Below are 20,923 nucleotides of genomic sequence, written 5' to 3'. Positions count from 1 at the left end.
CTACCCTTGTTAAAAAAAAAGTTTTTATTATTATTATGGAACTTTGATTTGGGAGAATCTCTGTTTTACCCTCTTATGATGCATGTGCTCACCTCCCAACGTGTTCGGGCTTTAACTGGCTCGGTGCGTTGATACACCAGTTCATGTGTGATGTCGTTGGTTCTGTTATTTTGTTTGTGAGATCATGCATCGTTGGAGATGCGATGACAAACGGAGACGGTATACCCAGACGGCAAATGCTATTGCTATGCTAGGGGAGGAAGCAGATCTGTAGCCGTCTGAATGTTTGCAGTGTGGTTGGAAACTACTACTAACAAAACTTGTTTGCACCCAAAACATGATTGTTTTCAAATAATTCAATAGATACAATTTTGAAGTTCGCAAAATGTGACTCAAATATGGTCTTTGTAATGTGTTCCGGGACGGAGAGGCACGGAAACATCTCGCAGACCCATCCGATCCATCGCCCGCCATGCGTCCCCGTCCACCGCCGCTCCCGTTCCACCGGAGTCACCGGCGGCAAATCCCCGCCGCCTGCTGCCTCCTACTCCTCCTCGCTCTCCTCCTCCCGTCCGCCGTCGCCAAGTCCTCTACCCGCGCCATCACCGTACGTCTCCCCACCTGACCTCTCCCCCTACACTTCTCCCCTGCCGTCTCACCCTACAACTCCGTGTTCCAGGACAACGAGATCCGGGAGAAGAAGAACGCCTGCTACGCCGACATCGAGAAGTACGTGGCCGGACACGCGCGTTCCTGCTTTGCGTTTGACTGGCTGCATCTGATTTATGTTTCTGACGGTTGTTCCTCTCGGCTCCGCGCAGCGGGCTGTGGGGGTTCGCGTGCAGGTCCTCGGCCACGGAGAAGGAGAACTGCGTGCTGCGCTGCGCCTCGCCGGAGTGCTACAACCTCATATACGGCGGCGACCCGGTAAGTGGAGCAGCGATGCGTGTTCTGTTTCTGATGAGCTGCCTTTGTGATAGCTGCTTTGATTTCTGATGATGGGGATTTTGATGTGTTGTCGCAGCTTGAGGAAGGGGAGTTGGACTTTATCCGCGGGCAAGAGTACAAGTACTGCATGGTCAAGTAAGACAACACGAAATGTTGCTTTAATGTTCTGATAATACACTGAAATGGATTCTAGTACCTAGCTTCATGAATGATGACATTGCTTTGCTTTATGTTTGGGTTTAGAGGGAGGAAAGGAACAGATAGTTTTGGAGTAATCTCTCCTGTCAGATGGGCTATTTGGAGAAGTTGGGAATAAGGCTCTTAGACTTGTGGCAATGGATTACTTCATGTATAAGTAGTTCTCACTAGACCCAAATCCTTATAACTGTACCTTTTCATGTAAATCTATTGATGAATATACAGAATACTGGTCTAACTCACACAAGTCGCAAAGCCGGTCCTTGCAAAGGACAGTCTTATGTATATGTCTGGTGCCTAGATTAGGCTTGATACTTATGCTGGAACAGTCAGTTATGGGCGTTCAAACAAGTAATTTCCTGATCCTTGTTAAAACGCCTGACCTTTAAGCCTGCCATAACATGCCAGCAAAGTAGATAATTGAGTGAGGGAGATTACATAGCACCTATTTCAATCTTGTTTACTGTGTTGCTGCTGTCTGTCCGTCTGCAAGCTCTAGTCGAGAACGGGTCAATAGCTCTTGCAAACAGCAAGCACAGCAGTGCGGGCAATTTCAATCCTACTTAGCGAATCCTTATGTTTGTCTGCTCAAGTGCTCATCATCCACATTCCACAAACTTCATTATCTGCAGTAGAACAACTGTTCAGTCCTATTACGTTTTCCTCTCAGCTATCTCTTGGACTCTGCAGTCTATATTACTGCTGTGTTTAGTTTGGTCAACCAACAGCTTGACCCATCCTAATGATGGTTAGTCCAAGTGTTTTCATTGAGGGCAACCTGCTGGGTTCCTTTGGATTTCTAGTTCTTTTTGCTATCTCATAAAGTTGTAATTCACCAGAAAAAAAAGAGAACATTAGCTACTGATGTTTACCCATTGTAAATACCCGTGCTTACCAGAAGATCACTTTGATTTCCATGATCCTGTGCTATTTACTGAGATATTACTTCCAGGAAGAAAACAGAAATAACTTTGTTTCAAATTGAGTTGTTTTTTTTTACAATCTACATTGTAGTTTATATGTTGATATTGTTATTATTCATTATATGTTGTGTATGTTTAAAGAGCAAAATTTTTGGACCGTTATTTTTCTAACTTGAGTCTGTATTACCATTGCATGTTTTCTGTAATAGTTGAACATTAGACTCTCTGGGCTCTGAATATGGTTATCTATTGTTGCTCCCTCACCTCAGCATGTGGCTTTCCCTTCTTTTTTACAGGTTATCCCTTGGCGAAAGCTTGGATGGTGTGAAGGGGTCCTTTAATTATTCGTAAAGGATTTGTACTTTCTGGCAATGGTGGAAACGGATGACAACAGTCTCCAAGTCTGCTGTAAATTGTAACTTTTCTTAGCATATGGTGTATCCTTATGTAGCAGTACTCATCAGGCATATTTTTGAAATTCTTATCCACTGAATGAAACATATATATCTTTCCAGTGCGATGCTTTCATTTGTTCTTTGAAAATGCTTAGTATCTTGCAGTACCCAGGAAATGGTGTCAAATTATTCGGTTGTTCCTTTGTTTCTAACTGTCCTGTCCCTCTAATTTGTCACTCAAAAAATTCTGAACAAATATTCAATAGAGTAGATAATAAACATCTAAAGATATGGAAACAAGTCAGAAGCGCAAATATAAGGTACTGCAGAGAAACAATATTTTGCGAAGAAATAGGATCATCAATAAAGAAGCACCCAGGACAACAATCTCCTTAAATTTGTGTCAACATTTAGGTTATACTGACAATGAGGGACTAATGGATGGGGGATCAGAAAAATGCATCTCTTCTAGCGCATGTGTTTTGGGACATCTTCCAGCTTCACCTTCCAGTTGTCATTTCTCCACTCTCTTTGAATTTAGGGAGACATTGACGAAGTTCCAGCCCTTCAGGAATGCCAGAATGCCAGATATAACCTATAACTTCTGAAGCTTGGCGGGACACCTTCTTGATTGACATCTCTTCTGCACTGGATCATGCCACCCAGGAAAAGGGTATCGAGATGGAAAAAAAACATACTGCATGAAGAATGATATTGTCGGAGACCCAAAGCGGCACCCCTGGCAAAGCCAGAAAATTGATGTTTTCCGCTCGAGTGCTGGATGCAAACACCTTCTATAGCAATGTTTGTAGTTGCATGTTCTCAGGATCAAACAATATCAAAGTCAAGAGGCTCAGATAATTGTTGCCACTGATGACAAGGCTTTGGAAGTATTGCATATTTTACTATCATGCAAACACGGTTCAGAATCAGCATGATGCACATCATCAATCCAGATAGTAAGTATCTGTCAAAAGCTTCAGTGTCTCCACTGATTCCTTGCTCGATTTAACTGTCTGCAATTGTGACAAGTGGAAAAATCAATTTGACTTGTCCACTCTAAAATAGCATAGCTACTGTCATGCAGGTTCAATCAACTTCTTCAATGAGAGGTGCCTCAGCCTTACAGTTACCTGTTTAGGCTGTATTTCGATGATCCTGTAAGGTGTTCAACTCATGTCCTGCCCAGAGATTAGTGCAAGCCGGATCAGTACTTTGTAGCCGCTGCTATTGTGTCAGTGGGTGAGTCTTTCAGCTCCAAATTAGCCAAATGTCTGGTTATGGAAATAAACAAGGACACAATTTCTCAGTTTGTGCAGTTATGTTGGCTGCGGTGAAATTTAAAGGCGCGAAAGATCCGAGCTTTGATTTATCAGCTGATTATAAGAGCAAAATATTCAGTCTGCACATCTCACAGGCCAAACCTCCCTTGCTAGAAAAGTAGAGAGCCAGGTCGTGCGCCACATTGTTCAGGTTGTAGATGTCAACTGCACCTAGCTCAACGTTCTCCACAATCTCCAGCATGTTCGACAACCAGTTCAATATGGTAAGTATGGTAACCATCTTCAAGATCCTGTACTCCTGTGTTGCACTTTGACTTTCTGAATTTGATATGAAACCCAGTAAGGTAAGTAGATAACCATCTGTAACATCCTGCAGTTTACTTTTGAATTTTCATACAATTTTCATAGTCACATGGATCTCCTCCGAGGGTTTTTGACTTTCTGGGACATGCTGCAATATAGAAAGCAGTTTTCAAGGTGCTTTAGTCACTGATATTGAAACTGTCATAGTCAAATTCATCCTTAGCTCCAGCTTGTTTTCATCTCCCCAGGTCCATATTGAGTGCAGTCAAACTCATCCTTAGCTCTACCTTTCACTGACTGTTCATCTTCTAGCATTTCCTCATCCTTACTCTGGTTTTGGTTCACCACTGTACATACTGTATCATCTTTGGCCATCTGAGATTGCTCTGCGTTCTTGGTCTTGCTAGCTGCCAATTCTTTCGTAAGGATTTTGTACATTGCCCAATTATTTTCCTTCAGTTCCATTCCTGGGGATTTACTGCCCTCAGCATCCTCATGAACCACTTCACCTTTATGTATCTTTTGTTCCTTAGCTATGATAATGGGCCCTTTGGTTTCTGACTTCCTCTCCATCGATTATTTTGGTCTCCTCCTTGATCGATTCCAGTCTTTTAGCTGTTCTATTGAACATGTTGCAATCTTGTTCTTCATCCTGTAGGTATTGGTCCTATCCTTTTCAACCTAAATTGTTTTAGCTTCAACCAACCTGAATAATTAAAATACAATTTGGAATCAGGAAAGGTAGAAAGGGAAGAATAAAACAAGTGCCCCTAAAACCTAACCAATTGGGCAATGCATCACAGCTCTTTCTATATGATTGCGCCAGACTCAGACAAGAGAATATATAGGTGCTGAATGGTGCCCATCTCAATTTCCAGCCGATTAAACAACAGAATTGGTACGCGATCACTGGTTGGAAAGACCTACTGTTGATCAATGCTTAACCAAAATAAACAAACACGTGAGTTGCTAGGCTTCCTTGGGCCACACCATCATCATTCGCCAGAGCTCGAGTTCTATCAGGGCATCTAGTTGGCCGGAGCTGGGGAGCACTGCCTCTAGACAATGAACAAGTTCCAGCCCTCCAGGAACACCAGATATAATCATGCAACTCTTGAAGCTTGGTGGGACACCTTCTTGACCGGCATGTCTTCTGCATCTGATCCATGACATCCAGGAAAAGAGTCTTTAGATCAAGAAATCATCCTGCATGAATAATGATGACTCCAAGCAATACCCCTTGCAAAGCTGGATAATTGATGATTTTTCTGCTCAAAGTGCAGGAGCAACAACCTTGTAGCTGAATGTTCCCAGGATCAAACATATCGAAGTCAAGAGGCTCATGATCATTCTTGCCATTGATGGGAAGGGTTGGGAGGTGGCATATTTGATAATCACACAAACATGCTTTCAGAATCAACGCATCGTCAATCCAGATAGTGAATATCTCAGTGAAAAGCTTCAGGATTAGTACTGACTCCTTGGTCGATTTGACTTTCTGCAACTGTGACAAGTGGGAAAATCCTGGTGCACCTGGAATAGCATATATGCCGTCATGCAGTGTCAGTCAATTTCCCTAGAGAGGTGCCTCAGCTTGTGGTTGCCTGTTTATTCTGTATTTCGCTGCTCCTGGAAGGTGTTTAACTCTTGTCCTCAGAGATGGTGCATGCCGGATGAATCTCCCAGTCTTTGAGTTTGTGCAGCTATGTTGGTTGCGATACAATTCAAATGTGTGAAAGGCCCGTGCTTGATTTCATGAGCTGATTATGAGCTTCAGATATTCAGTCTCTAAATCTCCCACGCCAAACCTCCCTTCCCAGAGAAGTAGAGAACCAGGTTGTGCGCAATGTTGTTCAGCTTGGAGATGGCAACTGCATCTATCTCATCATTCTACACCACAATTTCAAGTATGTTTGATACCATTTCAGTACGGTAAGCAGGTAAACCATCTGCAACATCCTGCATCCACTTTGTCTTTCTGAATTTTGATATGACATCCTGCACTTTACTTTGAATTTCAATAATAGATCACCTGATTTGCATTAGCTTCACACAGATCTCCTCTGAGGGGTTTTTTTAAAAAACTTTCTGGGACATGCTGCAGTATAGAAAGCAGTTTTCGACGGTGCTTTAGTCACTGACAATGAAACTGTAATAGTTGCCATTTGGTTCCTGACTGTTTCTACATCAATGGTTTTCATCTCCCTACCTCCAGCTTTACCACAATCAAACACATCTTAGCTGCAGCTTTCACTGACTGTACGCCTTCTAGCATCTCCTCATCCTCGCTCTGATTTTGGTTCACCATTCTACATACTGTATCATCTTTGGCCATCTGAGGTTTGCTCTGCGTTCCTGGTCTTGCTAGCTGCTAATTCTTCCATGAGTGCTTTGGGCAGCTCATATTGGCAGAAGATCCCCGCAACTTGATGACCCGACTGTTACATTTTCTGAGTCGGTGACCAATGTGGCCATGCGTGGCAACTTCTTAGACCACCAGTGCGTTACACTCCTTCTACATTATACAGTTATTTTCCTTCAGTTCCATTCCCGGTAGATTTACTACTCACAGCATCCACATGAACCACTTCATCTCTAAGCCTCTTTTGTTCCTTAGCTATAAACAGGCACCCTTTGGTCCACGACCTCTACATTTATTATTTTTGGTCTCCTAGATGGTTTTCAGCCTGGTTCTACGGAATGTGTTTGCAATGTTGTTCTTCCTCCTGTAGGTACTAGTAGTACTATGCTTTCAACCTAAATTGTTACAGTTTGAACCAACCTGCTTAAAATACAATTTGGAATCAAGAAAGGTAGAAATGGAAGAAAGGAAACAAATGTCCCTGAAACCTAACCAACTGGGCAATGCATCGCAAAGCTTGCTAGTATATGATTGGGCCAGGCCGGGACAAGAGAATATGGAGCTCCGCGAATATATAGGCGCTGAACGGTGCCCATCTCAATTTGCAGCGGATTAAACAAGAGAACTGGTACGCGATCGCTGGTTGGAAAGACCTACCGTTGATCAGTGCTAAACAAAAATAAACAAACACGCGAGTTGCTAGGCTTCCTTGGGCCATACCATCATGATTCGCCAGAGCTCGTGTTCTCTTCTCCCGGGGCATCAAGTTGGCTCGAGCAACCTGCCATTCTTTTGCTGGAGTGCTTGACTGTGATGATGAAATGCAGAAGCAACTCAGCTGGATACATAAACCACGTCCACTAGACGCTCAGATCCGGGTAATCCAGAGCGATTCCTTGACCAAAACCAACAAGGGCCTGTGAAGCGTGTGATGCTGGACCAGGACCTGTCCTGCCGGTGCGCGTTCGTTGGAGGCCGTTAGCTTAATCGGTTATTACTGTGTTCTACCGTACTTGCTATGTACTCGTACGTATGTATGCGTTGCCGAAATTTCAAGTAATGTACGCTAAAACAAAGTCGTACCCGTGTAGCCTGCCAGGGGAACTGGTCGATAAATGCTCGTGAACTGAATAACATGCCACTAGGGCCAGTAGAAGCAGCAGCATCCGCTTGAAAATTCTTACTGACAGACGGATCTGGAGGAAAGACCCAAGGATAAACCGACAAATGCCAAGGTTCGCGGTGGTTAGGAGTTTTTGAATTCCGGGTGAAAGCGAGCACAGGTTCACCTGTCTGTCTCACGAATATTTTTAAACAAAGAGCTCACTCATCATGGAAATGTTAGTACCGCTGTTAGTGAGTAATTATTTTAGTGGTGTCTTTTGTCCTGCTGGTGCCCACGTCCAGCCTTTCATCTAGCCTCAAAAGACTCCACACCTGCTAATCTGCCTTTTCCTGTGGGAGAGCTTTGGATTAAGAAAAGAGTAAAGGGGGAATTCTCCAACTAGGCTCCAGTAAGTGCCACCTAGTTAATCTATCATTCAAGCAATCAAGCCCATTGATGAGCCAACAATCAGGCACACACCCTCACATTCCAGCTCCTTGAGCTAACCAAATCTTCCATTATAATTCAAGATTCCATTGCATTGCATTGCCCCTGACCTGCCCCGCCCACTCTATTTCTACTACTGCTAGTACTACCACCCACCAAAGAGAGAGCGAGTGTGTGTGTTTCTTCTTCTCCATGGCAGTGCTCTTCCTGAGCTAAACAGACTATCTTGAACTACCTCCCACCACTCCCCACCGCCGGTGATGGCGGCAATGCGGGGGCTGCGAAGGGCGGCCCTCGCCGTCCTCGTGCTCGCCGCGCTCCTCCCGGCCTACCTCTCCGACGACCTCAACACCGACACGCAGGCCCTGCAGGCGCTGCGCACGGCGGTGGGGCGGTCAGCGCTGCCGTCGTGGAACAGCAGCACGCAGACGTGCCAGTGGCTGGGCGTGGCCTGCGAGGGCGGCCGCGTCGTGGAGGTCCGCCTCCCGGGCGCCGGCCTCATGGGCGCGCTCCCCTCGGGCGTCCTCGGCAACCTCACCGCGCTCCGCACGCTCTCCCTCCGCTACAACGCGCTGACGGGCCCCATCCCCGACGACGTCTCCGGCATGACCGAGCTCCGGGCCCTCTACCTCCAGCACAACGCGTTCTCCGGCGAGGTCCCCGCGTCGCTCTACACGCTCAAGAACCTGGTGCGGCTCAACCTCGGCGAGAACAAGCTCTCCGGCGAGATCTCGACCGACTTCAACAAGCTCAACCGGCTCGGGTCGCTGCTCTTGGAGAGCAACGAGTTCGCCGGCGAGATCCCCAAGCTGGACCTGCCCACCCTGGAGCAGTTCAACGTGTCCTACAACAGCCTCAACGGCTCCATCCCCGCCAAGCTCCGGAAGATGCCCAAGGACTCGTTTTTGGGCACGTCGCTCTGCGGCGGCCCGCTCGGGCTCTGCCCCGGCGAGACCGCCGAGACGCCTGCCGGGTCCGAACCTGGCGCTGGCCCGGGCGGCGCCGCGGACGTCGGCAAGAAGAAGAAGAAGCTCTCTGGAGGCGCCATCGCCGGCATTGCCATCGGCTGCGTGTTCGGCGTGCTGCTGCTGCTTGCGTTGATCTTCTTCCTCTGCCGGAAGAAGTCCAGCGGGGCTAGGTCCACTGCGGCGGTGGAGAAGGGGCGGGGCCTCGACATGGCCTCGCTGGACGCGGAGCCCAAGGGGCAGAACGGGTCAGCAGCCGGCAACGGCATGAACGGTGCCGCCGCTGGAGCAGTGCCGGCAGCCGCAGCCGCGGTTGCCGCTGCCAAGTCCGGTGGCTCGACGGCCGGGTCGAAGAAGCTGATCTACTTCGGGCCCATGGCCGCGGCCCCGCCGTTCGACCTGGAGGACCTGCTGCGCGCGTCGGCGGAGGTGCTGGGCAAGGGCGCGTTCGGGACGGCGTACAAGGCGGTGATGGAGAGCGGCGCGGCGGTGGCCGTGAAGCGGCTCAAGGACGTGGACCTCCCCGAGCCGGAGTTCCGGGAGCGCATCGCGGCCATCGGCGCCGTGCAGCACGAGCTGGTGGTGCCCCTCCGCGCCTACTACTTCAGCAAGGACGAGAAGCTGCTCGTCTACGACTACATGTCCATGGGCAGCCTCTCCGCGCTCCTCCACGGTAAAGAAAAAGCTCAAAACCCAAACCATTTTTCTTACAGCAAGCTTGGCGACGCGCCAGTTCGTTATCCGCTCTCTGCCGTCCTGTCGGTGGATGGATCGATCGACCCAAACAGCCTGGCGATATTCCGTCACCGGCGGAAAAAAGTCCACAACCGCACGGTGGCGCGTCCCTTTCACGGCCCGATCCGTCCATTTCGTTTACAATTTTTACCAGTTCAGCTCAGACACAGTGTTTGCTCGCGGCACGATCAATTGGGGTCACTCGTCACTCGTGGCTGACCTACCCTGCCTCGCCCCTGGCCCGGTTTCTTTATTGGGGCGTTGCCGGGCCAGCCCAGGGGCTCCGCCATGGCAAGGGGTGCTAGCTACATACAACACTCGAACTGCAATTTGTACGCTAGTATAGTATCGGGGTTGTCGGCTTCTTCTTCTCCAGCTCAGTTGCGTGGGATCTGATCTAGTTTAAGAAAGCTGCAACGTGACAGCCATGACTGCCCTTGGCACGACCTTGCATTTGCAATTTAGAACAGCAACTCGACCTCTTAGCTTGTGGGTGTGGTCCATGGACGGGAGGCTCGTTTTGAAATTTTCCACCCTAGTACGTACGTAGTACAATACTCCCAACTATACAGTCACGTACGCGTGAGTTATTATTAGCTTGCAGATTCCCGGTAAATTTCGTGGCAAGTTGCGCATGTGAGCCCGGGCAGGGTAGTTGAAAAACTTGATATGCGTCCATGTGACATTTAGTTGGCGCCACTGTTCCTCGGGATTCCTATCCCTCTCGCGCCAATAATGTGCCCCCCACCTTCGCCTCGCGTACAGATTTGAATCATGCTTCGTGATAGAATAGATGCGCACACATGGCACATGAAAACGTAAGACCAACGGAACCTGAAAAATGTCCTATTGCACCGTGCACGCCCAGCGCAGTAATATTTTTGATGGACTGTCGTGTTAATTTTCTCTCTTCTGTGCGTGCAGGCAACCGGTCGTCGGGTCGGACGCCGCTGGACTGGGAGACGAGGTCGGCGATCGCGCTGGCGGCGGCGCGCGGGGTGGCTTACATCCACACCACCTCCCCGACGGCGTCGCACGGCAACATCAAGTCCTCCAACGTGCTGCTCACCAAGACCTACGAGGCGCGGGTGTCGGACCACGGCCTGCCCACGCTCGTCGGGCCCTCCTTCTCGCCCACCAGGGTCTCCGGCTACCGCGCGCCCGAGGTCACCGACATCCGCCGCGTCTCGCAGAAGGCCGACGTCTACAGCTTCGGCGTCCTCCTCCTCGAGCTGCTCACCGGCAAGGCGCCCACGCACGCCGTCGTCAACGAGGAGGGGCTCGACCTGCCGCGCTGGGTGCAGTCCGTCGTGCGCGAGGAGTGGACCGCCGAGGTGTTCGACCAGGAGCTCCTCAGGTTCCAGAACGTCGAGGAGGAGATGGTGCAGCTGCTCCAGCTCGCCATCGACTGCTCCGCGCAGCACCCCGACAAGCGGCCCACCATGGCCGAGGCTGCCGCCAGGATCGACGACATCCGGCGCTCCGGACAGCACACCACCACAACAACAGAGAGCCCCGTCACCGGCCCTGAAAACGAAGGCGACGAGCCTTCCCTATAATGCAGTGACCGGAAAAATTGCTTAGTTCTTTGCACGGATCATCAGATCTCTTCCCTCCCTCCTCTCCTCCCAGCTACTTTTGGTTCATCAGCAACAACTTGTGCATGTCTTCATTGTTTTTCTTCTTTTTCTTTTTCAGCCTTCTTTCTCACGGGCTTTGATTCGATTCTACTATAGCACATGTATGCCAGTCGCTCTGTAAGCTTTGATTCTTGGAAAGTAACACTCCTTCGTTGATGCCTCTACTGTACCTACGACAGCCATACACCAGCTCCTGTATGTAATGCTTGCTTAATTTAAGATACGATGTGATCTGCGGTAGCTACGCTTTCGTTGCCATGCTCGTCTCATCTCGATCGGTTGGTAATGGTTGTTGGCATGGCCATTTCTCAAGTGTGATCGGCCTTCTTTTTGTCACTGCTTGATGGCTCTGCCTCTGGCATCTAGTTCTTAACAAACCTGTGAGTGTGAGTGAAAGTGTGAAACCCAGCTGGTTTTGGTAGGTTGGAAGAGACATCAAACATGGGCGTGCTCTTTATCCCAGAGTGGTTTCCAAGTAACACGACGGCAGAGAGAGACACAAACCTACATATAGTGTTGTGTTTATGTGACTGCAGTTAGATGATACTGACAGGATCGTCAAACTCGGCAGTGCCTCAAACATGCATCACTATCGACGAACAGTCTGTGGCTCATGTAGGTCATGGCGGCATACCCAAAATGTAGTGCACCAATCAAGTTTAGCCCAAAATGTAGCGCAACTATCAAGTTTAGATTTCTATTTTCTTTGCAGAGTAATCATGTGATGCAACGAATTAGGTGGGGATCGAATTTCCGAACGATCAGCAGGTAGGATTAATTTGGAGTCTCAACTAATCCTCAGTGTCAACACTGATCACGGACGGCTCGAATTGCAGTTGTACTCTACTGGTACTATACGCCGGCCAGCCGACAGCTCGAGGAATTGTTGAACAGGACACGCGGGTAGTCTACTGTCGCATGTCAAACCAGCTGGCGTACTCGATGCTGGCTGGCTTCAATTCTGTTGCCTCGCCAACAGTTGCCAATTAATAAAACGCATACTTTTCTCTTGAAATGTTTTGGAGAAACCCCACATCTCAATTGTAACCGACACAATTATTCTAAGTATAGTATCGTAATAGGGAGGAGTAAGAACTGACGAATCAAGCACCTGAGTTGTAGCAACAAGATTTTCATGGAGCGGAGAAACTGGTCAGCCTGAGCTGCTTGGCCAGCCCTGTCGGCTGCCCACTGCCGCCCTTACACGTTATATAGGTATAAGCAAAACGAGTGTGATATTTTGAAGGCCGAGCTACATATAAAATTTTGATTCGTTTTTTAATTTTAAAATATGAATTCTAAGTGTTTGTAAATAAAGGGTTACGTGTAACCCGGCCTCTGTTTTATGTTTTCCTAAGCAAAACGGGTTTGGCCAAGGGAGATACAAGATATGGGTAAGCCAAAAAAAAAAAAAAATCAGATTTTCGAGCTTACCCAAAACTGGTTAGCCAAAATTCACAACTGCACGCAGGACCACACAAATGTGGTTTTGCCCGCCCCTTGGTCCTATTTGGATCGGGATAACCTAGCAAGCAGAAGCATTTTTTAGATTAAGATTTCATTTATATATAATTAATTTGCACGTGGCAAAAACATAAACATTAAAATAAAAAAAATGATAAAACCCTAGCTAGGGTTTGCGCTTGCCGCGCTGCCTACTCGTCGTTGGCGACGACTAGGTTGACGAACACTGACGGATCCCACGGAAATGGCCAAGGCACCAGCGATGCCAGAGCTGGTGCTAGGGTGTTGGCGTTACCGTAGGAGTCCTCGATGCAGGAGACATCGATGCATGCGGGGATCATGTCGCCCATGGTGACGTCTCGCGTGGTAGAGTCACCGACGACATGGATGATCGTCCCAGCGCGAGCAGGGACTCTCGCAGCTACACGGCCAGAGCCTCCATCTCCTACGTGGCGATGCCCATCCCCAGGGCTTCGTTGTCGTCTTGCTCGGGCGGTTGGACAGGGAGCTCGTCCTCCTTCTTGACGACCACCAACATCTCCCTCTCGTATGTGAGTAGCCCGAGGTAGTCGACGGCGTCGTCTCATAGCTCCTCGCTCGAGATGTCATAGGCATCCACCAACAGCTCTTGCTTCTCAACCGCGACCGCCTCCTCCTCGTCCACGACGGCCTTGTCGTCGCCTAGGAAGGCAGCGCGGCGATGCGGATCTCATTCCCACCGCCAAACGTGTCCCATATTGGAAAGTTCATGGCATTGTGTGGTCTTGAAGCATATTGGGTGGCAGGAGTGCCCGACCTAGCCGGATCTCCCGGTGCCGCTCAAGCCCATCTCGTGACATTTGCGGCACTAGCACCCTTCGCACGTTGAGGTTCCATACCGGGCTGATGTTGACGTCGAACCAACCTGCCGACGTGCTTGTCTCATACGACAAGCGCGCAACGTCCACAATGATGTATTGCATGCTGCGGTCGCAACGAGGTCACCCGCCGAAGCTCGAGGATCCCTCCTCGTGTTTGTGCTTGATCTTCTCCCACAACCAGGACTCGCCCATGAAGTGTTGTCGCTATGGCTGCGGGTGGTATGGGACGCAATGGCGGGAGCATTGTGGGGACTAGCTGGCGTGGTTGCTCGCCTTAAAAATGACAGACACATGGCTACCATCAAAACCGGCGATGTAGTCCAAGTAGCTGCAGCATTGATGCCAACATAGAAGGCGAATCGACCAGCATTGATGACGGTGCAGAAGACTAGCGCTGATGTGGGTACACCTAGATGGGTCCCTCTTATTGGTATACTTGGTGTGGCTTAAGCAAATGCCCATGAGGATTCCATCGTCAAGATGGAGTTAGCCGCACGAGGCATCTAAAGGCCCATGAACTCAACACAGTGCAATAAGGTCTAAGCTCAAAAATGAAAGTTCTAATCGTTGTAACCTACTTGAGCTTACTAATCTGAGACCTGGCTTCGTCTATAAAAGCCAGGAGAGGCCGCCAGGCAAGGGTAAGAAAAGAGAGATACGTCAAAACCTAGCTATGCTAGATCAACATCACTTTCGCCTCCTCGGCGACTCCCTGGAATCATCATCCATAATATAAGCACATAAGCAACACGTAGAGTTTCTCCATCGGAGGCCTAAAGCTAAGTAAACCTTGTTTTGTCCCCTGTGTGTTGTGTTTGTATGCCGGCGAAACCAGCAATATGCTTCTTCCCCAAAACCCAAATCCATCACATATGGGTATTACCCTGGGTACCCCACATCATGCGCAGAAGGCGAAGCGGCCGTCGGGTCACCGCTAGGTGGGTCTAGGACGGACACGCAGGACACGCGGGTGGTCCATGTTGCACCGCGTAGACACATTCCTATCCCAATTTTTTTGTTAGAAGTGGATTGGTCTGTGCATCTCAGTTTGTTTGCATCAGACCGCTGGATCAGGTATTTTGTGTTCTCATGTCTACGCGAATCAAAGTGCTCGCTGCGTTTGGGTCTCGGCATTGGAGATGTTCTTACATCCCGGAAAGGCCCCAACTTTTTGGCTTCGGACAGCACCTGCTCGATCATTCTCCCATGCCTCATGAGATTCTCCTGCCCTGCTTAATTTAGAGCCTCAACAGATTGCCTCCAACGATGTTTGCTTATTTGCTTTTCAAAATGGTTAGATATATAGTATGTTTGTCAACAACGACTGTGATCAATGGTCCAGCAGCAACATCAACAAAAACAGAGAAGATGAGTATCAATCTACACAACTTTCGCTTAGGCCAATACTGATCAGAGTTGGTGCTAGCTCGACCTTTTGACTTGTTGGTCACTGGCTGGACGCCCCTGATTGCTCACCTAATGCTCGTCAGATAATTGAGTCCGGTAAGAGAAGATGGCCCCTCCTCCTCCTGTCCTGTGTGTCCTGCCTACGCCCCGAATTCCTCTGGGGTGTGCCTCCCGTTCCATGGCAGTGCTGCCGCGCACTGGTGTGGCGCAGGCGCAGCCGGGCCGGCCGGCACATGTGGAGTGACCTGGACTGGAGTGGACATGATCCCGTGTGCTTACGGGTTAGCGTGAGCTGGGAAATTCCCGGTTGGTTGCGATGATAATGATGGGGCTGGTAAAGTATGCAAAGGGTTTGGATTTGATATATCTGCCATAGGTCAAGGAGTAGGGAGGAAGCGATCTGGAATTGTCTTGCTTTTTTATTGCTTTTTTTTTTTGAAATGGGGATAAAACCCCGGCCTGCTTAAATAATGCATTGCAAACTGCAAGTAGACGTTGGTTCGTATTTTTCCTAGACAGTTTGTTTATTAAAGTATTCAAGTGGATACTTGGAACTGATCGGCCGACGGAGCGTGGATGTGCGATTTAGACGTTTTTCTATACGTTGCGGGCCGAGCAATCGATATAAGAATGGGCAAACATGTTCGTGGAAAATTAATAATGCATGTGAAGAGTTGACGATACAAATCAATCCGTTGTACTCCGTAGCATAACAGTTCAGAAGAAAAATCAGACCGTTGTATACGCCAGCACCTTCATGCAATGGACATGGTGAAGGTGGGAAGGTCAGGCGAAACTAAAAAAAAATGGATAAAAGAGTGGACAAGTAGTACTGGATAAAAGTTTCATTAGTTAAATACTATGGCTATTACGCTTAACCTTTCAAATGTTTCCTTAAAGAGCTTAGACTTTAATAGCTATCAAAAACAAACCTTATTTAGCCTTTGAATAGTCATATCAGGGCATCCACGAAAGTTGAGTTTAGTCATCTCTACTACTTAAAAAGACTAAACTGGTTCCTTATTCTGCCATCAGAATACGTTTCGTAGTTTGGTCGTCCCACCTACCTCTTCGCTCACCCGCACGCGACCAAGTGGGCCAGGCGGCCCAACAAATCCAAGGATCCGTCTCCTGCCATAGACGCCGCGCCCCCTCGCTCGTCTCCTCTCCTCCTGCTACACCTCGGCAACGAGCGGACGCCCCTCTCCCCCACATCCGGCTCCCATCACGCGCATGGAGGTTCAACCGAACCTTCACCACCGCTATCTGCAGCCATCCTCGACGTTGTTAGGCTTGCTGCACCATCGTAGGAACCACGCCGAGGACGGAGAACACATCTGTGCCAGGGCTGATCTGCGGCCTCTCGGATCCAGCGAAGCCCCCTTGGTTGGGGTTCCCAAACCACGACCCCGTCCTCCTCCAAGCCGAATCCGGGGAGAAGCCGCCGGGCAGGAAGGATTGGCTTGTAGATCCAGACCAAGGCCTACATATGGTTGTGATACTCCATTAGCAAAGCAACTCCGTCCCCTCCACATTTCAGGTATATGTACTATGTATTAATCTACCTTAATCTTCCAGGCTACTATTTCGACGATACACAATGGCATTAGCAGCAGTACTGTATTTCATTAGCACATAAATAAGCTTACTTGCATGGATAGTCCAAGATTTAGCTAATCCAGCCTCCTCTATCCTGACACACATAACCCTGCTACATACTTTAGTTTTTGTTTTTCAAATGATGAATCTGCTTTAATATCATATACACTAATCATAGTGATTATTTCAATTTTGATTTCTCCCCATGATCGGAAGATCAGTCACCATATTTTCTCATGGTCATCCAATATCTGTGTCCCATGTGAGTAGAAAGATCTCAGGGTTTATCATTTCGCACATATGGTTGTGATGCCACTGATGACATAAACTTTAGGATATGAGGTTTGCACAGAAGTTTCTCTAATTACTACTAGGGATAAGCATTTTCTGCTCTGCTATGATGTTGCATTAGCCGATCCAAATATGATAAACCTGGATGTCGAAGGCCTAAGATAAATAACTATTTAAAGATATGAACATAGCAATCGGTGGTTATCAACTGCAGAATTTGGTTTACTGGTAGATGCATAAAAAAGAGAGTGTTCTTTACCTGAGTTATTTATAGATGTGAACCAAGGTTCAGAACCTGCTGTAGTTAAGTATCAACCAAGGTTTGGAATTCGATTAACAGATAGATGTAGAAAGAAAAGGAGACAAAAGTGCTATTTAAGTTATTTTCAGAGGTATGTTTGATTTTAAGCTTGTGCAAAAATTGTCTCATGTTGAAATTTTTAGAGGAGAAGTGCAAGCCTGCCCACTGCTACCGCCGCCGTCCTACATGCGAGCCTGCCTGGGTTGTGACCTGCGCAACTGCCCAAAAAGGTTCAGTATCCAAAGTTTCAGGGTTCATTGGAAGTTTCCAAATATGTTGGTCAACAAGTTATTTGATTTCTTGCATGAGATGCATCCCGGAGTTGAGGACCGTAATACATTTCTAGGTAGTTTGTGCAGTTGTAACATTGAACTTTTTTACCATTTATCTTGTTTGTAGTGATAAAGGAATTAAGAAAGTGCATATTTCTTATTATTACATTGGTATTAAGAAACTACATAAAGGTATTGTGCTTGCATTCATATGGTGCTGATCGTTATATTGCAATCGCAGGAATTCGCTCCCAATATGGTGACTTTTCAAGTGACTTTCTTTAGGTGGTATTCATACTTTTTTTCTTTCAATGCCAGTTAGCTGTTTAGTTCCTTCAGTTTTTTTGCTCTTCTTGATTAACATGGCTCACAATAGGGCAAACTGCATGTTGCTGTAGGCTTCAGACGACCTGACACGGTTCATGACAAATGATCCTCTCAAAGCGTAGCTATGTGCATGTATTTTCCCTGGCAACCCAATGGGACAGAGCTACCTATGATGGTTGACATGGACTGTGCTCAGTTGATTGCCGACATGCTCAATAGTGTGTTCCTCTGTTAAAGGTAAGCTAGAGAACTAGCAACCAGGGGCATACATTGACATGGAGTGGATGGCAAGACACACAGAGGAAATGCAACGCATCAAGGTAGCAAGAAGTTGGTGTTTTGTGCTGATTTGCATGTGATTTGATAGGTACTGACATTTAATTTTGCACTAAGGGTAAATTGATGATTTAGCACCATCGCTTCATTATTAATTTAAGTTAATGTCTGAATTCATTATACAATAGCTTATTTTTGTACATACAACAATAGTTTAGTTCTAGGTGCTCCTTCTCTATCTCCTGTCAAAAAGTAAACAATTGAAGGAAGAGCTTAGAGAATAAGGACTGACTTTCCAATATAAGAAAATCATTCAATTATTAACATAGATTAGTGTAAGCAGCTTCTTGTCAAGACGTTATATAGCTTATTTTTGTAACTATAAATCTGTGATATATTTTCTGTTAGTAGTTGTGCTTTCAGTAAGAAAGTCTGGTCAGTTGCTTCCTTACATAGTTGTCTGCAAGCAAAACATACTTACGGTTTCAATAGATTGTATTTACATTTTTTGGCAAAATATATTTTATTTACTTGAATTTTTACAATAAGTGGGAACAAAATTCCTGCTGCCAACATATTCCCAGTTCATTTACATTGATCATCTCCAATAATATATAACTAAGATGGATTTTATATTCGCAAACATGTGAAAACTTTCTTCCAAAACTCTGAGTTTGGTGTAAATATTGTTTCTCTTAATGCATCAATTTCTTAGAGCAAATCATTCTCCGGTTATATTCCCTAACTATTGACAAGAATCTCCTGTACATATTATCGGACCATGAACTTGCCTAGGGATGTCGTCCAAGTTCGAATATTAGATTAGAAGCTGTCTTATTTATTGACGAAGGGCATGAAAAACTTGTTCAAACTTTTGTAACACTGATATTGAAATATAACTAAAATTTCCCTTCTAAAGTATGTTAGAACTAACGTTTGTGCAAGAACATTATGGCAGGGGAGAGCAACGGGACTGAAAAATAAAATTGTACATGCCAAAATATTCATGTATATATCCTTTTTCCAAATTTATATACAAATTTTGGCATATACTTGCTGTACGTTTATTTCTTGATCTTATTTTCTGGTTCTTAGAACTTTCTCATGCATATGTGTATTGCGCTGCTGCCAGCTTTCACGTTCCTTGTGGCTAGAATTGCTCATGTACTTATGAAGGCATACATATGATATGTATGTTCTAAATGAGCATAAGCATCCAAAATTTATGTGGCTCGAATTGCTCATCCATCTTACTTTTCCCTATGACATGATTTCCGCAAGGAATACAGTCAGGTACTTGGTTTCTCAGTCCGCCTCTATTATCTCGATAAGCACGTTTTTCTATTATGCCTCCGTTTTTCTCTGCGCATTATTTTAGTTAGCTTTTGTAGGTTCACTATAATCTCATACATTATATGGCCAAGGCGTTGTCTTCGTTTCCTATGCTCATTTGTAGATCCAGGTGTGCAGGCGTGATCTACAATATCTTGATGTTGATTCTAAAATCTTGAGTAGTGGGTAATTAAGAAGTGGCATCAACTCTTGAGAGATAACATGATTTCTCTTGATTTTGTATTATGGTTCTTAGAATGTCACTGTGCTCTATGCAGTTAGGCTTATTAAGATGTAGACACTATTTTCTTGCGTTAGCAATGATTGCTTATATGATTTACACATCTTTCAGGAATTATTGCAAGGCCTAGCGGTGGACGCCTGGAGGAGGGTTTGGTAAATGGCAGAGGCATCGGAGGCTTTCTCTGTAGTGCTTTATAAGTTCATGGAACCTGTGGAAAAATGGCTTAGGTATTTTCAAATTGCGAGCTACTCTTGACTTCTCTGTAGTGCTTTACCTTGGCCGAGACCACTTGGTTCAGTTTATTCAGTTGAAAATGGCTTTGGTGTGGCATCGGTTATCAAATCATTGCGCTACCACTGAATCATTTGTCGCATGAGCTCATGATAAATCATGTTAATCTCACAGTTCTCATACTATTGTATTTCAGGGCTGAGCATCTTCAACATTGTGCACGAGGTACAATGTGTGTTTCTTCTGTTGCTATGCCTGAGCAGCGAGAACAATATATTTCAGCATCTTGGGATAGTTCTGTTTGGCAATGGAATACTGAATCAGGGAAACAAACATGGAATAAGGTATGTATACTATTTCTTGCTAATCATCTAAATAAATAAATACCTTTCCATGCCTAAAGATTTGCATATGTACATTTATGTGCTGATTTTCTTTTATCACTCAGTTTTGCCTCTTGTCCAAGTCCCTGCTTATTCATTGACTAATTTGTACATTGTACAGAAAATATTTTTTCTAGCAGTCATAGAATGGGGAGGCTCTGGTTTATAAACTTAATCTACTGCTGAAGAAAATGATCACATAATGTACCTTTTTGACAGTATTTTTGTTAAGAGTGTGCATTAGTCCTATGTTTACATCTCATTATCCTTTAGATCTTCCTTTTATTTTTTACTTCCTTAAAGGGATTATGTGATCCTTAGCATTACCTTCTTGTTGCCATTAATACTTTCTGTTGGTGTCAACCGGTTAAAAATACCTGCTACTTCTAGCCAAAGCACGACTAAACAGAAATGCAGCTTTAAATAGGTATGGTGCATGCTATGATCTGATGCTGGTTAGGGAATATCATGGTCAATTATCCATGCATGTTAGGGAATATGGAGGAGTATGCACTGTCTTGTTTGGGTACATGACATATACATACTTCACCTAGCCTCTTCTTAAGCTTGGCTGATTCCTCATTGAGATATTCTGGAACATAAGAACAACCAGATACTTGAGATCTCTCATT

General features: G+C 46.4%; 2 protein-coding genes and 1 long non-coding RNA gene across 3 annotated transcripts; all 3 read left to right on the top strand.

Annotated features, from left to right (window-relative positions):
* Positions 1–398: 398 nt before the first annotated feature.
* LOC127296448 (uncharacterized) lies at positions 399–2,583 on the top strand. The gene is made up of 5 exons (XM_051326525.1): positions 399–607; positions 680–729; positions 822–927; positions 1,025–1,083; positions 2,366–2,583. Exons 1-5 carry the CDS (start codon positions 473–475, stop codon positions 2,418–2,420), a joined length of 405 nt encoding a protein of 134 aa, XP_051182485.1. The 5' UTR covers positions 399–472; the 3' UTR covers positions 2,421–2,583.
* A 5,379-nt stretch (positions 2,584–7,962) lies between these two features.
* LOC127296446 (probable inactive receptor kinase At1g48480) lies at positions 7,963–11,460 on the top strand. Its single transcript, XM_051326522.2, has 2 exons — positions 7,963–9,602; positions 10,589–11,460. Exons 1-2 carry the CDS (start codon positions 8,225–8,227, stop codon positions 11,221–11,223), a joined length of 2,013 nt encoding a protein of 670 aa, XP_051182482.1. The 5' UTR covers positions 7,963–8,224; the 3' UTR covers positions 11,224–11,460.
* Positions 11,461–16,195: 4,735 nt separating this feature from the next.
* On the top strand, positions 16,196–18,421 carry LOC127296445 (uncharacterized). The gene is made up of 4 exons (XR_007848505.2): positions 16,196–16,575; positions 17,370–17,456; positions 17,740–17,783; positions 17,897–18,421. It is a non-coding gene; the product is annotated as an uncharacterized lncRNA (long non-coding RNA).
* The last annotated feature ends 2,502 nt before the right edge of the window (positions 18,422–20,923 follow it).

The sequence above is a fragment of the Lolium perenne genome, chromosome 4 (assembly GCF_019359855.2).
Source record: "Lolium perenne isolate Kyuss_39 chromosome 4, Kyuss_2.0, whole genome shotgun sequence".
Lineage (NCBI taxonomy): Eukaryota > Viridiplantae > Streptophyta > Magnoliopsida > Poales > Poaceae > Lolium > Lolium perenne.
The sequence above is the reverse complement of the archived record's forward strand: the minus strand, read 5'-3'. Positions and strand labels throughout refer to the sequence as shown.

Coding starts and splice junctions, on each gene's coding strand:
- LOC127296448 (XM_051326525.1), top strand. CDS start 473: ATGCGTCCCCGTCCACCGCCGCTCCCGTTCCACCGGAGTCACCGGCGG. Junction 730..821: donor TGCTACGCCGACATCGAGAA/GTACGTGGCCGG, acceptor GGCTCCGCGCAG/CGGGCTGTGGGGGTTCGCGT. Junction 1,084..2,365: donor TACAAGTACTGCATGGTCAA/GTAAGACAACAC, acceptor TCTTTTTTACAG/GTTATCCCTTGGCGAAAGCT.
- LOC127296446 (XM_051326522.2), top strand. CDS start 8,225: ATGGCGGCAATGCGGGGGCTGCGAAGGGCGGCCCTCGCCGTCCTCGTG. Junction 9,603..10,588: donor CCTCTCCGCGCTCCTCCACG/GTAAAGAAAAAG, acceptor CTGTGCGTGCAG/GCAACCGGTCGTCGGGTCGG.